We start from the raw sequence: 16,659 nt of genomic DNA, 5'->3' as shown, positions 1-16,659 counted from the left end.
AAAAAAAAAAAAAAAAAAAAAAAAAAAAATGTAATAAGTGAAAGCGAGGTCACAAATGAAAGGGGATGATTTGCACTTTCAACTAACACTGGGGTAACCAGGACCAGACTTAACCTTTTGCCTGAAAAACTGGATAAATATATGAAACAAGAATTTTCAGACACTGGACGTCAAACAGTAAAGCAGAGTGAGACTCCGTCTCAAAAAAAAAAAAAAAAAAAAAAGCAGAGTGATCCCTTGGAGAGGGGAAGCCAGGGAGGTGAGCCCTAGGATTGCCTCAGCTTACTACCTGGAAGGAGTTTCCAGGATGCAGTGCAGGGATGGGAACCAGGGGCGGCCCAGCTGAGAACTGACGCCACTACTCCAGGATTGGAGCATTTACAACACAGAAATTGGCAAACTACAAATCAGGGGGAATTTGCTTTCTAGAGAGTTGGTTGTTAAACCTTTACCAACACACCATTAATGGTTTCCCTGCTGAGTTCCCTAGGTCTCTCACTGTGCCAAGTGTGATTAAATTAGGTCATATGTGTAAAGTGTTGAGCACATGAAAAAATCTTGTTAAAGCTAAAGGGTGTTGCACAAGAGGGAAAACAAGTGGGAAAAAAAACCAAGAAGTATTTGCATTCAGCAACTTAAGATTCAGTCCTTCTGGGGCCAGGTGCGGTAGTTCCATCCTGTAATCCCAACAATTTGGGAGGCCAAGGCAGGCAGGGTGCTTGAGCCCAGGATTTGGAGACCAGCCTGGGCAACATGGTGAAACCCTATCTCTCAAAAAAAATACAAAACTTAGCCAGGCATACTGGTGAACACCTGTAGTCCCAGCTACTCAGGAGGCTGAGGTGGGAGGATGGATTGAGCCCAGGAGGTCAAGGCTGCAGTGAGCTGTGATGGTGCCACTGAACTCCAGCCTGGGTAACAGAACAAGACCCTGTCCCCCAAAAAAAATAAAAAATAAAAAAAATTTCTTCTGGGTTCATGATCCAAATAGAGAATGTTCAGAAACTAGTTAAGTCTGTCAGTCCAGAGGCTTGAAAGCTAACATTTGGGATTTAAGGAGTTACGACAGGTGGATGTTGAAAATGGAGATGTCCTAGCGCCCTACCAGTCAGTTCTCACACATTCTCCTATCCCAGGGACCAGCCCTTACTATCTGCATATTGCGTTTGCATATTACCATCTGCATATTACGTTTGCTGGTTGATGATGCCTCCAACTTATATTTCTGTCCCTGGAAGTTTTGACAATAACTCTATCTTCACCCTGAGACAAAGCTCTCTTTCTCCGCAGTGTTTTTTTCCCCCCATCTTTCTCTTTCTCTCTCCTCTTCATTTTCCATTTCTAGAATTATCATTACATTCAAGTAAAAAGGAAGGCATCCTTGAGGAGTCCGGGAGGACAGCCGTCCTTTCAGAAGATGCTTCTCAGGGAAGAGACAGCCAAGGTAAAGGTAGATTTGGGACTCATGAAAGTAAAACCTGAGAATGTGTCCATCTCAAAGTGGAGATAGAGGACTACAAGCCAACCTGGAAAACGGAGGGCTGTGCCCACCCCACCCTCAATCCTAGCAGCCGGGGGCTCTGCTTCTCTCCCACCCCACCCTCGATCCTAGCAGCCAGGGGCTCTGCTTCTGTCTCTCATGTTATCACAAAATGCCAAGAGGTGCACGAGTGGATAAAATCGGCAGAGAATCAGAGGAAGAGGGCCCCTGAGACATCCCCTGGCTGACCAGCACATGTCCTGAAGTCCTTCCAAGCTGAGGCCCCTTGTTTCTCTGGCGGGGGCCTGCCTTCTGCTGTTGGCAGGCCCACTCCCAGGGCCCAGAAAACCAGGCCATTTGCAATGAGGTGACTGCCTTTGGCCGGTGATTGAGAGAATTAACCCTTGGGAAAAGGATTAATTTAGAGCAGAAGTAGCTCTAACCTACCCACCATCAACGCCAAGAAGTCCTTCACTATCACCATCCCTCCCAGGTGGAATGACCCTCCTCCTCCCACTCTGCATCACAAAGTCAGACCAGAGATTTGGCCCACTGGGCTGTGCTATCTGGCCCCAGTGTTTTGGTGTTGTTTGGCTTGGTGGCCAATGTTTACAAATCAGCACATGTAGGCTAGGCATGGTGGCTCACACCTTTAATCCCAGCACTTTGGGAGGCTGAGGCAGGTGGATCACTTGAGCCCAGGAGTTCAAGAACAGCCTGGGCAGCATGGTGAAACCCCGTATCTGCCAAAAATACAAAAATTAGCTGGGTGTGGTGGTATACGCCTATAGTCCCAGCTGCTGAGGAGGTTGAGGTGGGAGGATCGCTTGAGCCCAGCAAATTGAGGCCGCGGCAAGCGGTGATGGTGCTGTGCCACTGCACTCCAGCCCGGGTAACAGAGTGAGACCCTGTCTCAAATAGATAGATAGATAGATAGATAAATAAATAAATAAATAAATAAATAAATATAGTAAAATAAGCATATGTCATGAAAAAAATCTATATTTCTATCTTCTCTTGAAAACCACAAGATCTGAAGTCTGGGATCAAGTTGGGAACTTTGCCGTGGGAGGGGTCTGATCTCTCCAGTTGCTTTGTCCTTACTGGGTCCACTCCACTCCTTTACCTGCACTGCCCTGTATCCATCTGAGTTTGTAGCCCCCAATACAGGCTGACTCCTGGGGACTCCTTTTCTCCTGTATCCTGCTATCAACCTTGGGATGTATTTAGTAGTGGGATAAAGGTCAGGAATACAAGTTGCCTGCCCAGAAATGACCCTGGTGTAAGCCTGAAGCCTTGTGCATCTGGCCAGCTGATTGAAAAGTAAATTCTTTTGGGTTGTGAGGCCACTTTGGCTCACTTTAAGACGTATTACTTTGCCTGTTGGAGGATCCTGAGTAGGGTGTGGGGGCAGGGGTGGGGTAAAGGGAGTGGGAGGTGGTGTCCATGTTCCCTTCTCTTTGAAATTTTGAATATAGAAGTTTCTCAGTTTAAATAACACCTCTTAACAATACTTTTTAGTAGTACATGTTAGGGTACCAGCTTAAAAGCTGAGACAGGCCAGGCGCAGGGGCTCATGCCTGTAATCCCAGCACTTTGGGAGGCTGAGGTGGGTGGATCTCCCGAGGTCAGGAGTTTGAGATCAGCCTTGCCACCATGGTGAAACCCCGTCTCTACTAAAAATACAAAAATTAGCCGGGCGTGGTGGCAGGCACCTGTAATCCCAGCTACTTAGGAGGCTGAGGCAGGAGAATTGCTTGAACCTGGGAGACGGAGGTTGCAATGAGCCGAGATCATGCCATTGCACTCCAGCCCGGGTGACAAGAGTGAAACTCCATCTCAAAAAAAAAAAAAAAAAAAAAAGCTGAGTCCATAGTAATAATAAGATGGTGATGGGACCCATCTGGTTGGTTCTTCATCCATTTTTTTTCCCTTCTTTCCTTTACTCACCATGTATTTATTGAAGACATAAATGTTTCAGGTGCTCTTCAAGACCCCACGTATACAAAGACAAATAGTACATAGTTTTGCATCCCAGAACTACACACTACAATGGGGTGAGTGATATATAGTTATAGACAGTGAGGGCTCTGGAGGGAAAAGCCAAAAATGTGATCTCTGCCTGAGGCATTTAGAAGAGTCTGTGCCTTTCATTTTACTCTTAGGTGTGCAACTCAGTTTCAATAGAATAAAAGACCTCCATTTTCTATGCAATTATCATTCCAATAATAAAATAATTTTTTTTAAAAAAAAAGTAATGGGCATGTCTGTGCAGAAAAATGAATACCTTGCGCCAAGTGCACGGGCTCATTTCTAATTCCATGTTATTTCTCTTCACTCCACCATCACCAACGGCATGGACTCACCTGGACATTTTAAACAGGAAAGCCAATCAGAAGCCTGACTTGCACTCCAGAGAAAAGGAAATCAAAGTACAGTATATACTTGACTAACTCCCTTGGAAACTGGGAATGGTTTTAGGCAAATAACTTTTAGCCTTTTCCCAACGTATATGTCATGCATCCATAACTGTTGTAAGAGATCCTGGAAGTAATGGTGCCATTTCTGTGCACTCCTGAGATCTCACAGGCCTCTCTCCATTCTTTGTTAAGTATCTACAACTATTATTTGCAGAAACTATCTGCACCCCCCCCCAGGCATCTTGGGTCTTTGCTTCTTAGAACCCACTGCCCTATTTTTTATTAAGCTATTCTGCTAGCCTTTGTGTTTGCAATTGCACCATGTGATTCAAAATTCCTGCAATTAGGATCATAAAGTATTTTTTTTGTTGTTGTTTTCCCCCTCACTTAATTGTTCACTCATTTGTACTCATTATTTCAGAAGTCACTCGTTCTCAACCCTTACTACCCCAAGAGAGCTTCTTTAAGAAAATATGTTGATGCCTGGGATGGGTACACCAGCCCAGAAGAAGGGATCTGGGCCAGCATCACAGTATCATGACAATCACTGAGAGAAACATAAACATTTTGCTGTGAATTCTAGGCACCCTCTGAATTCTAGACATCCACTTCTGTGGCACTTGGCAATCACTATTTTTTTGTAATTAAATGTTCATTTTGAGATCGTTTGAGATTCATGTGCAATTGTAAGAAATAGTAGAGAGAGACTCCATATACCCTTTACCCAGTTTCCTCCAATGGTATCATCTTGCAAAACTGTAGCACAATACCATAACCAGGATATTGACATGGATGCCATCAAATACAGAACATTAGCGCAGGGTTCTTCATGTTGCCCTTTTATAGTCACACCCACTTCCCTCTCCCACCTCCCCTTAAACCCTGGCAACCACCAATGTCTTCTCCATTTCTATGATTGTGTTATTCCAAGAATGTTCTATAAATGGAATCCTACAGTATGTAATCCTTTGGGATTGGGTTATTTTACTAAGCATAATTCTCTGGAGATTCACTTAAGTTGTTTTGTCTATCAATAGTTGGTTCCTTTTTATTGATGAGTAGTATACTATGGTATGGACATGCTACAGTTTAACTATTTGCTCATTGGAGACCATCTGGATTATTTTTAGTTTGGGGATATAATGAATAAAGTTGCTATAAATATCTTTGTTCAACCTTTTGTGTGAACATAATTTTCACTTCTCTGGAATAATTATAATGTAATGCCTGATTGGATGGTAGATGTGTGTTCAGTGTTTTTTTGTTTGTTTGTTTGTTTGTTTGTTTCCTTTCTGAGATGGAGTCTCGCTCTGTCACCCAGGCTGGAGTGTAATGGCACATTCTCTGCTCACTGCAACCTCCACCTCCCAGGTTCAAGCAATTCTCTTGTCTCAGCTTCCTGAGTAACTGGGAATACAGGTGCCTGCCACCGCGCCCAACTAATTTTTGTTATTTTAGTAGAGATGGGGTTTCACCATGTTGGTCAGGCTGGTCTCGAACTTCCCACCTCAGGTGATCCACCCGTCTTGGCCTTCAAAGTGCTGGGATTACAGGCGTGAGCCACCACGCCCGGCCGCATGTTCAGTTTTTAAAGAGATTGCTAAGTTGTTTCTCAGAGCGGCTATATCACTTTACATTCCCACTAGCATTGTATGTGGGGTCCAGTTTCTTCATATCCTCAGCAGCATTTGGTGTTTTCACTGTCTTTTATTTTAATTATTCTGGTAGGTATTAATTGATTTTCCTAGTAGCTAATGATGTTGCGCATCTTGTCGTGTGCTTGTTTGCATCTTTATATCCTCTGATGAAATATCTATTCATGTCTTTTGCTCACTTTCTAACTGAATTGCCTTTTTTAAAAATTGTTGGATTTTGAAAATTCTGTATATATTAGATACTAGTCCTTTGGGGATATGTGGTTTGCAAAGAATTTCTCTGAGTGTGTAGATTGTCTTTTTTATCCTCTTAATAGGCTCTTTTGTAGAGTGAAAGTTTTAATTTTGATGAATTTCAAGTTATGAATTTTTTCTTTTATAGTTCATGCTTTTGGTGTCAATTCTAAAACATTTTCCCTACCCTAAGACTCAAAGATTTTTTTCCATATTTTTTCTTAAGGGTTTTATAGTTTTACATTAAGTTTGTGATCCGTTTTCCATTTTGAGTTAATTTTTGTATAAGGTGTGAGGTTTAGATTGTGGTGATGGTGCTTTTTTGCCTGTGTATATCAATTGCTCCTGCACCATTTGTTGAAATGGCTTCTTTCATTGAATTGCTTTTGCACCTTTGTCAAAAATCACTTAGGCATATTTGTTGGGGGCTATTTCTGGATTCTCTATTCTGTTCCATTGATCTATGTGGCTGTCCCGCCACATGATCTTGATTACTGTAGCTATTAGTTTTGTTGTTGTTGTTGTTTATTTGTTTGTTTTTAGTATAGGCATTTATTATGTATGGCCTTGATTTCACATACAAAGTTAGAATGGCAATTACCCTTAAAATTAACTCATTAAAAGGTGTAAATATCACAGTATAGATATGTTATCCAAAACTCCAAAGGTAGTGAAACTGGTAACATACTGCTACTTATCTTTGGACAGATACAACCATGATATTAATGGAACTGGTTCTCAGACAAGTACGTACCACTTGCTCCCGTGCCTTAGGGAGGATAGGATGTTATAACACAGGCATTACTGATGCTGTGACTCCTGGATAGTTGCTCCTAATTAACACTGCTAAAATGAGGTTTACATGTTTTACTTTGTGTGGGAGCTGATGACTCTTGTTCTTCTGTGTTTTGAGTGATATCTTTCAAGGTGTTGACATCAAATCCACTCATTCCAAAATGCATCACAGATGGGAATTTAAGGCTCTTTACAAAGCAAACCACTGGAAATTTATAGGTAGTATGCAGCACTGGTCTGTAACTGATCTCTGATAATATAGCAACATCATTTCTTTGGAACATAATTTTCTTGATCCCACAAGAAGTGACAGGATAAGAAAACTCATAGTTAAATGGCAACGGTCTTGTTACAGGACAGTTATCTCCCAGGTGTATGTCACCAGTTTTAATTTCTGTGTTGTTATCAAAGGGCCTTATTTTCATTCTAACAACCAATCATCAGAACATGTTGAAACTATTGCAAGTCAGACAGTGACCTAAGCCATCAGTAGTCAACTCAGTCATTGCTGCAGTCCAAACAGTGTCTTCTTTATCCACTGAAGATCTGTGTCTTAGGACTGGGTTGAGTCCAGAAGAATTCCAAAACAATAGAGAAAACAGGAAGGACCCGCCTAAGAGCACAGAGGTCTTCATTGCTCCAGATTCCAAGACACAACACAGGGAACAGGAAATGGCCTGTAGCTATTAGTCTCAAGGTCAGGGAGACTTCTTATGTAATTTCTCTTTTTCAAAACTGTGTTGGCTATTCTAGCTCCTTTTTCTTTTTATATAAATTTTAAAATAACCTTATCTATATCTACAAAAAAACTTTCTGGAATTATGATGGGAATTGTGTTAAGCCTTTTTATGGGTTGAATTATGTCCCCCACAAAGATATGTAGAAGTCCTAACCCGTGGTACTATGTACATGACCTTATCTGGAAAAAATATAAATTTTTTATTACACCTTTGCAGACGTAATCAAAGTAAGATGAAGTCATTAGGGTAGACCCTTAATTCAGTATGACTGGTGTCCTTACAATAGAAGAGACACAGAGACACAGGGAGAATGCCATGTGATGACAGAGACAGAGATTGAAGTGATGTGGCTGCAAGCCAAGGACTGCTGGCAATAGGAGCAGCTTAGAGAAAGGCATTAATAGATTCTTCCCTGGAGCCCTCAGAGAGAACATGGCCTGTTGACACCTTCATTTTTGACTTCTAGCCTCCAGAACTGTGAGAGAATAAGTTACTGTTGCTTTAAGCTGTTGTTTGTTACATCAGCCCTAGGAAACTAACACAAACCTGTATATCAATTTGGGGATAATTGATTTCTTTACTATGTTACATTTTCCAGTCCATAAACACAGTCTGCCTCTCCATTTGTTTAGATCTTCTTTGATTTCTTCAACCTTCTGTAGTTTTCAGCTTACAAATCCTATACATGTTCTGTTAGATTTATAGCAAAATATTTTTGTCTTTTCTTTTTGAACAATTGTAAATGGTATTGTACTTTGTATTTTGGTGTCCATGCAGTCATTGCTAATACAGAGAAATACAATTGATTGTATACCCTGACCATACTGAACTCACTTATTAGTTCAAGAATTTTGTTTTGTTTTTAAAGACAGAGAAATACAATTGATTGTATACCCTGACCATACTGAACTCACTTATTAGTTCAAGAGTTTTGGTTTGTTTTTAAAGACTCCTTTGGATTTTCTATGTAGACCATTATGTCATTTGCACATAGGGACAGCTTTATTTCTTCCTTTCTGATTTTTATGCCTTTTATCTCTTTTTCTTGCTTTATTGCAATGGGTAGAACTTTAGATGTTGAATAAGAGTAGAGGGAGCAGATATCTTTGTCTTGTTCCCAGTCTTAAAAGGATTCAGTTTTTCACCATTAAGTATGTTAGCTGGAGGATTTTTGTAGATGTACATACTCTATCAAGTTAAGAAAGTTCTTCTCTGTTCCAGTTTTCCTGAAAGTTTTTATCAAAATGAGTGTTGAATCCTGCCAAATGCCTTTTCTGCATCTAGATGCACACAGTAACATGCAGACACCATTCGCTACCTCAGAAAGCTCACCACTCTCCTAGTCTCATCCATTCATTCAACAAGTATTTATTGAGTGCCCCAATAATAAATAAAAGACAATCTCTGCCCTCAAGGGGCTTACCATTTAGGGAGGAAGACAGACAAGTTGATTGCAATACAATGTGATAATGTTATTAGAAGGATAAGTGCAGAGTGCCACAGGCATGCAAAGGTAGGACTCTTAACCCAGAGGAGAGGTGAGGGCATGGGAGGGCAAGGGAAGGATCAGTGAATGTGCTTCAGAACAGGATGCCTCTAAGCTGAGTCTATAAGAGGAGGAGGAGTTAGTGAGGACAAGCTCTGGAAGAGGGAGTGCTTTCTGGTACAGAGATGACAGAGCTTGGCTCTGTTCAGAATGGCAGGTTTATCATTCAGGGTAAAAGGGGGAGAGGCTCAAGGAGTACATGGGCACTGCACCATGAGCAGGGAAGTGGTGATGCTATCTATCTCAGCAGTCTGTGCTTTGTCTCAAGGGCCCTGGGGAGATACTGAATGTTTTAAACAAGAGTGTGACAGAGACCCAATCCTATTTGCACTTTAGAAAGATGGATGTGGCAGTATTTTAGAGAATGAAATGGTGGAGGACAAAACTAGAGGTACAGTGGCCAGTTTAGGAGCTTATTATCACAATTCAGGTGAGAGAGATTGGACTGCCTAAACTAGATAATGGCATCGGGAACAAAGAAGGAAAGGCTGTGAGAGACATCAGGGAAGTGGCACTGACAGGACTTTGAATGGCTTATGTAAAGATTGAGGGAAGTGTCAGGAAAAGAGAGTGGTTACAGATAACTCCCAGAGTTCTAGCATGGCAACTGGGTGCATGGTCTTGCCATCCAATAATATTGGGAACCCAGTAAGAGGAGCAGGCCTGCCTGAGGAAGAAGAGAAAGAGTGTGATTCTGGATGTTCATTTTAGTTCCCTATGGGACAGCCATGTGGGTAGTGACGTCCAGTTGAAGGTTGGACATTGAAATCTAGAGCTCAAGAAAGAGATAGAGATGTGAGAGTCATTAGTGTATTAGCAGTGGTTGAATCCACGAGAGGGATGAGGTCTTCCCAAAAGAATGGGTAGAAGGAAAAGGCAAGAAGACTGAGGAGGAGCCCCAAAAGACCACAAGAGTATCAAAGAGGTGGGAAGAGAGTGATTAGAAAGTGATGTCACTCAACCCAAGAGCAGAGAAGGGTGGACTGTAATGTCAAATGCTTTCTCAGGGTATGTTTCCCTAAAATTCATCTATGTCCCTGGCCCTTTCTGTTTTCCCACACCTTCTCTCCAACTACTCAATAGGCAGCTCCAGGTGTGTATTTTGTCCCCTGAAACTCAACATGAATAAAGCAAATATTAATCTTTTTCTTATCCCATCTGTAAGCCGTTTTCCTTCCTGTGAGTGCTACCTCCATTTTTCCAGGCTCCAGACCACAAATGTTGGAGTCATCTTTGTCTCTTCTCTTATGGCCCCAAGAGCCCTTTCTATTTTTGGTTCCCATGATTTCATTCTTCCATATATCTCTAAATTCTCCTCCCTCCCCACACACTTACTCATCGTTGCCATTGTCACTGCCCTCTATCTGAAAGTGTTAATGACCTAGATCACACCAACAGCCAACTTACTCTCTCCCTATCCCTGCTTCTTTAATATTGCAATCAGTTTCCAATGATCTTTCTTACAGGATTTTTCCAGAGCCACTTTCCAAGCCACATGATTATGCTTTAAGGAGGTACCTCATTGTCCATTGCCCCACCTAACATTTTGTCAGCCTGATTGGAAGACATTTTGAGAAGTAAAATCTGCTCTTAAAGAGAGAAGCATTGCCTTACTTGGGGACAGTCAGAAGGCTGTGATACAGCTTTCATTTTGAGCAGTAGAGCACATTTAGATTCTCAAGAAGAATGCATTAAAAGGACAAAAGGATGAGGCAATGTAGGCTGTCAAGTGTTTCTTTAAAAATAAAGTTACCTTACTTTATAGATGTGCCTCAAATAATTGGTACCATATGGTATGGCCCTCCCATGTGGTCTCATTGTTTGTGTTTGTCAGCTTTGTCTGGGACAGAATCCAATTTTCTTTTGTATATTCATGGAATCCATTGATTTCTGCAATCAGCGATTCTCTAAAAGGCTAAACCTGCTATTGAAAATAATTATGTTACAGTCGGGTTCCAAGGACAATTTAGAAAGGAATGCAAACCTGTTGACAGAAAATGGCTCACAAATCAGACATTTTCTTTTTCTTTTTTCTTTTACAGCCTGGCTGAAAGTTTCGGTTCAGAAGACAGTTTGGATTTCCTTTTAGATGATGAAATGGACTTTGATTTGGTAACCAGATTATATTTGCTGGTTTAAATATCATGTTTGGTGAAAAATACTGACGATCATTTATTCTTTTGAAATTAAAATATTTTATTCAAAATATTGCACAAACCTTCCAGAAAGAAATATAATTTTGATACTATTCTCCAGTTGGATGTATAATCTATCTGTCATAAGACATTTTATAACAAATGATTATGTAGAAGAAGGTAATGATTTAGGTTTTATATATGTATATATATAATCTACAATCTTCCTGTAAAAATAGCCACTTTCTGATTGCATTTTATTGGGACTTGAGATGTATTGGGTAGCTGAACCGTAAAATAAATAGGCCTTCAACAAAACAACACTTTATTGCTGCAAGATTGACTTTGAGCTAACCCCACCCTAAATGCAACCACAGAAACTCAAAAGGGACAACAAATACCATTCATTGTTGTATATTACACACCTCATCCAAGTCATCTTTTTAAAAAATTGTGACAAATAAACATATAAAAAATTTACCGGCCAGGCGTGGTGGCTCACGCTTGTAATCCCAGCACTTTGGGAGGCCGAGGCGGGTGGATCACGAGGTCAGGAGATCGAGACCACAGTGAAACCCCGTCTCTACTAAAAATACAAAAAAATTAGCCGGGCGTGGTGGCGGGCGCCTGTAGTCCCAGCTACTCGGAGAGGCTGAGGCAGGAGAATGGCGTGAACCCGGGAGGCGGAGCTTGCAGTGAGCCGAGATTGCGCCACTGCACTCCCGCCTGGGCGACAGAGCGAGACTCCGTCTCAAAAAAAAAAAAAAAAATTTACCATTTCAGCCATTTTAAGTGTGCAGTACAGTAGTGTCAACTATAAGCAACAGATCTCTAGAACTTTCTGATTTTGCAAAATAGAAACTCTATACTTATTAAACAACTCCTCTTTTCTCCCTCCCATAGCCCCTGGCAACTGCCATTCTACATTCTGTTTCTAAGAGTTTTACTATTTTAGATACCTCATGTAAGTGGAATCACTCAGTATTTGTCTTTTGGTGCCTGGCTTATTTCACTTAGCATACTGTATCCAAGGTTCATCTATGTTATAGCATATGACAGGATTTCTTTCCTTTTTTTTTTTTTTTCAAGATGGAGTTTCGCTCTTGTTGCCCAGGCTGAAGTGCAGTGGCATGATCTCGGTTCACTGAAATCTCTGCCTCCTGAGTTCAAGCAATTATCTGCCTCAGCCTCCTGAGTAGCTGGGATTACAGGCACCCGCCACCATGACTGGCTATTTTTTGTATTTCTAGTACAGACGGGGTTTCACCATCTTGCTCAGGCTGGTCTTGAACTCCTGACCTCATGATCCACCCACCTCGGCCTCCCAAAGTGCTGGGATTACAGGTGTGAGCCACCACACCCAGCTGATTTCTTTCCTTTTGAAGCCTGAATAATATTCCATTGTATGTGTGTACTACATTGACTTAATCCATTTATCCATTGATGGACATTCAGGTTGCTTCCATGTCTTGGCTATTGTGAATAATGAGGAACATGGGTGTGCAAATGCCCAAGTCATTTTTTGAAAAAATGTTTAAGGTAACACATACTTCATCTTAAAAATTTAGGAAATATAAAATAATTAAAATGTGGGGAGAAAATGTCTTTCACTCAGCTTCCTGTCATCTTTCTTCTATTCCTTCTCCCTTTCCCTTTTTCCTGCACTTGCCTCCTCTTCTGCTTTGTCTCCTTTTCCTCGCCCTCTTCTTCCTTTTTTCTTCCCCATCCCTTTTTTAATACCCTCATCTCCCCACACTTCAAATATGCTCTTTCTGAGAGCCAGCTCTCACTTGGCAATAGGCGAGTTTCCCATACAGGTTCCTACCTGCGTCTCCCTCATCCTTAGAACCGTCTTCCTTTACCCCACTGTATTTTCTAGATAAGTCACATGTGCACAGGTAGCATATTTTTAAGTAAATTGTATTCTTCATTATTGATTAATTAGGAGCCAGCACTTTATTTCAAGGAACCAGAGGAGTTACTTCAAGTCCTCAGAGAGCTGGAAGAGCAGAATCTTACTTTGTTTCAATATTCCCAAGATGTAGATGAAAATCTTGAAGAGGTAAACAAAAGAGAAAAAGTTATACAGGATAAAACGTAAGTCATTATAAACAAGTAGATTTATTCCATTAAGCAATTTCTAACCGGAGCCTGGGTCCAACTCACTCACATGTGGCCCTTCCTCGTGGTCTCTGTGAACATAGGCTGGGGTTTTTAATAGTTTACGTTGTGGAGTGCAAAACGTAGATGTCATATTTACACAGAATAGACTGGCTTTAATTTTGTCCCTACTTCCTTTCACTTGTCAACAGATTTTCCTAGCTAGTAATAATAAAAGATACTTTGAAAAATGACTAAAAAGAATTAAAATGGTACCTACTGCCTTTTGTCCGGTATAGCTTTTGCCCTATCACTTGGCTAGCTGTCATTTACTTTACCAAGTCATGCTGTGGATGATAATGCTAACAAATGTATTTTCATTGGCCGTGACTCTCAGAAAAGTAATTTTTGTGATTAAATATTATATAATTTTATAAAGTTCCTGTCAATATCTCAGGGCGAATATAGAAAGGATTTCTGTCAGGAGAAAGCAGCTGGATTTGATCCCTCACAAAATTCCTTCCTCATCTAAAAATATATAGTATTACAAACTTGAAAAAGCGTTGAATTACAGAGAATAAATCTTTGTATCTACTCATTGCAAAAATGTGTAGAACCTTTTCTCAGAACAGTTTTCTGGGCCAGAAGATGGCAATCTTTTTAAACAATAGGTCAAACTACATTTAACTTCAAAACAAATTAATTTGTTCAGAAGAATCTAAAAATCATTATCTCACAGCTACCCATACCATTTCTGAGACTTTTTAATCCTTGTATCTTTTCCAATCTTCACAGTGTCTGATGGCCCTCCACTCACCTCCACAATAAGATTTACTGGGACAGGGTGGGTGCAGGTAGGCAGAAAAGGGGGATATATAGAATCTATCTCTAGAGGATCTTATCAGAATCTTTAGGTGAGGGAATTAGGAGTCTATATTTTCCCTCTTGGCTCCCCAGATATTCTGATTATCAGCCACATTTGAGAACATTGGGTTCCTGATGCCTCAGCTCTGCTGCTATTTGGGGGAACTCGAATGGAACCACCAAAGTAGGGGAGGGGAAGAAAATGCCTTCTTATGGAAGTTAAAAACAGCATTTGTGCATGTATTTTTCTCATTTTAACTTGAAAAGTTGCATGTACTTTGGCAATGTCTTCAAATACAGACTTGTATTTGGCTCACTACATGGATTTTGACACATGATCTAGAGTGTTAAAGCTCCTGACTGATGGTTATTTCACTAACCACAAATTTCAGATGAGGGTCTCTTTCTTCTTTTGCAATAGAAATAGCAACATAGAGTTTCTTTCGGAGCAAGAAGAAATGCTTAAAGCTAACTGTGTGAGAGAAGAAGAAAAAGCAGCAGAATTGCAATTAAGGTCCAAGCTCTTTAGCTTTGGAGAATTTAATTCAGATGCTCAGGTAATCACTCTTTGCCTATGGTGATTTCATTTTGGCTCATGATTATAATTTTTATTCCCTGCATCCTAAGTATGTGAATAGGAGAGTTAAAGCAAATCACAAGTCCTAGGTTGATGACAGAAGTGGAAAGCGAGCTTGGAATTTATCTTGCCAGTATGTAATAGCCAATTTACATAGGCAGAAAGCATTCAAATTGGTATTGGGGTTCTCTTAAAACGTTGCTCTATTGCAACGCATGATATTGACCATAGTTCCCCCTCGAAATACATTTCTTCAGAGCCTAGACATATGTAGTAGTTCACTGTGTGTTATCATTTTGGTGGTAACTCAAGGAGTAATTAACAGAGGAAGCCATGAATCAACACAATTAACAGTGACTCAACACTGACTAGAAAATTTTCCCAACACTGAGCCTGTACTAGATTTTTGCCTCTTCAGGCCTGTGTAGACTCATTATCAAAACAGCTGTGATATGTGCTAGTACACTTACTTATTGAGAAGTTCATCTCTCAGCTAGATGTAAACCCCCTCGAGTGCAGGGATTGACTTACTATTCTTCATTCAGTTGAGGGTTCCTTTAAAGTTTGTGCTCAACAAATGTTTGTTGAATGAATGATGAGGTTAGCTTTTAGACCCACAACCAGCTCCATCTAACATTGATTACCTTGTAAAAATCTCAAATGAAATAAAAATTCAAAGCTAATATATGAGGCTAACATTGTTTCCGGACCAAACTAAGGGTTGAGCTGCTATTTCTTGTGGCCCAATAACGAGATGCAGATGAACTGGGGAGGAAGACAGTTTTTATTTCTGTAACTGGTTATAGGGAGAAGGCCTGGAAATTATTGCCAGACCAACTCAAAATTACAAAGTTTTCCAGAGCTTATATACCTTCTAAGCTATATGTCTATGTGTGAGTGTGCACTCATCTAAAGACATGAGTGATTAACTTCTTTTGATCTATAACTAAGGTCTGAGTCCTGAAGACCTTCCTCTGGAGCCTCAGTAAATTTACTTAATCTAAATGGGTCCAGATGTTGGGGTGATTACCCTTGTCTTGTCTCCTGCTAAATCAGGGAGGTTTGGGTAGTTCCTTCAGATCCCCAATAAACTTGTCTGTGGAGGCCTGGAGAGTTTCTTCATCCCCAGTAAAACTTGTTTAATCTTAAATGGGTCCTGTTAAGAATTCCTTCATTATTTTGTCATTCTTTAAGACCCTGGAAAGGTCTAGGCAAAACTCTTGGTGGGTTTTTGTTACATTCCAGCCTTTGTATAAGGGCATTGGCTTTTAATATTTAACTTAACCACTCAGTCAGTACTGAAAACAGTTGTTAAGGAGGCCTGCGTTAGTGAGACCTGGGCTGCCACAACATCACATTTATGGATATGAACTTGATTTTCAAACAGAAGTAGAACTGGGAGAACTGCATCAGAAGAAGACTGTCCTCCCCTACCTACAGGTGAACAGGGTTACAAAAAGCACAAGCTGGTTATGGCTCCTCCACACACACATACATTTCCTAGGGAGTTATAGTGCCCTGAGTTAGTAAGGGATGGGGTTGTGCATTGCCGGGGCCAAGAGGTGTGATGATAGCCACCTTTCAATTCAGTGCTGTTTTTTTCTAACCATTTTTTTAAAACTGTGGTACAATATACATAACCAAATTTACCTCTTAGCTATTTTAAGCACGTGATTCAATGGCATTAAGTACATTCTCAATGTTGTGGAACCATCACCACTATTTCCACAACTTTTTCATCATCTTTTCAACATAAAAATGTAACATCTTAACCATTTTTAAATGTACAGGTCAGTAGTGTTAAGTACATTCACGTTGTTTTGCAATCTCCAGAACTCTTCATCTTGCAAAGCTGAAATTCTATGCCCATTAAACAATAACTTTCCATTCCTCCCTCTCCTAGCCCTTGTCAACCACCATTTTACTTTCTGTCTCTCGGAATTTGACTATTCTAGGTACATCACAAAGAAGAATCATACAATATTGGTCCTTTTGTGTCTGGCTTATTTCATTTAGCATAATGTTTTCAAAGTTTATCCATGTTGCAGCATGTATCAGGACTGCATTATTTTTACAGCTAGATAATATTCCATTGTATGTTTATACTATATAT

The 16,659-nt window shown here is 40.5% G+C and overlaps 2 protein-coding genes across 3 annotated transcripts in view; one reads left to right on the top strand and one right to left on the bottom strand.

The window, feature by feature from the left end:
- The window catches only part of CCDC38 (coiled-coil domain containing 38), a 68,835-nt gene that overhangs the window by 43,117 nt on the left and 9,059 nt on the right, over nucleotides 1–16,659 (top strand). For both annotated transcript variants that reach the window (XM_032170940.2, XM_058425426.1), the window contains 5 exons: nucleotides 1,346–1,444; nucleotides 3,864–3,912; nucleotides 10,913–10,982; nucleotides 12,951–13,102; nucleotides 14,391–14,526. In XM_032170940.2, coding sequence (XP_032026831.1) covers nucleotides 1,346–1,444; nucleotides 3,864–3,912; nucleotides 10,913–10,982; nucleotides 12,951–13,102; nucleotides 14,391–14,526 — 506 coding nt within the window. The remainder of the gene's footprint in view (nucleotides 1–1,345; nucleotides 1,445–3,863; nucleotides 3,913–10,912; nucleotides 10,983–12,950; nucleotides 13,103–14,390; nucleotides 14,527–16,659) is intronic.
- LOC131380801 (oocyte-secreted protein 4B-like) lies at nucleotides 6,623–7,009 on the bottom strand. The gene has a single exon (XM_058425427.1). The coding sequence runs from the start codon at nucleotides 7,007–7,009 to the stop codon at nucleotides 6,623–6,625; it is 387 nt and encodes a 128-aa protein (XP_058281410.1).

This window comes from Hylobates moloch, unplaced genomic scaffold, assembly GCF_009828535.3.
Source record: "Hylobates moloch isolate HMO894 unplaced genomic scaffold, HMol_V3 SCAFFOLD_12, whole genome shotgun sequence".
Taxonomy (NCBI): Eukaryota; Metazoa; Chordata; class Mammalia; order Primates; family Hylobatidae; genus Hylobates; species Hylobates moloch.
Note: the sequence above shows the minus strand (reverse complement) of the source record. Positions and strands in the feature narration are given on the sequence as shown.

Excerpts from the sequence above, each read along its gene's own strand:
- LOC131380801 (XM_058425427.1), bottom strand. The coding sequence starts at position 7,009 with ATGAAAATAAGGCCCTTTGATAACAACACAGAAATTAAAACTGGTGAC.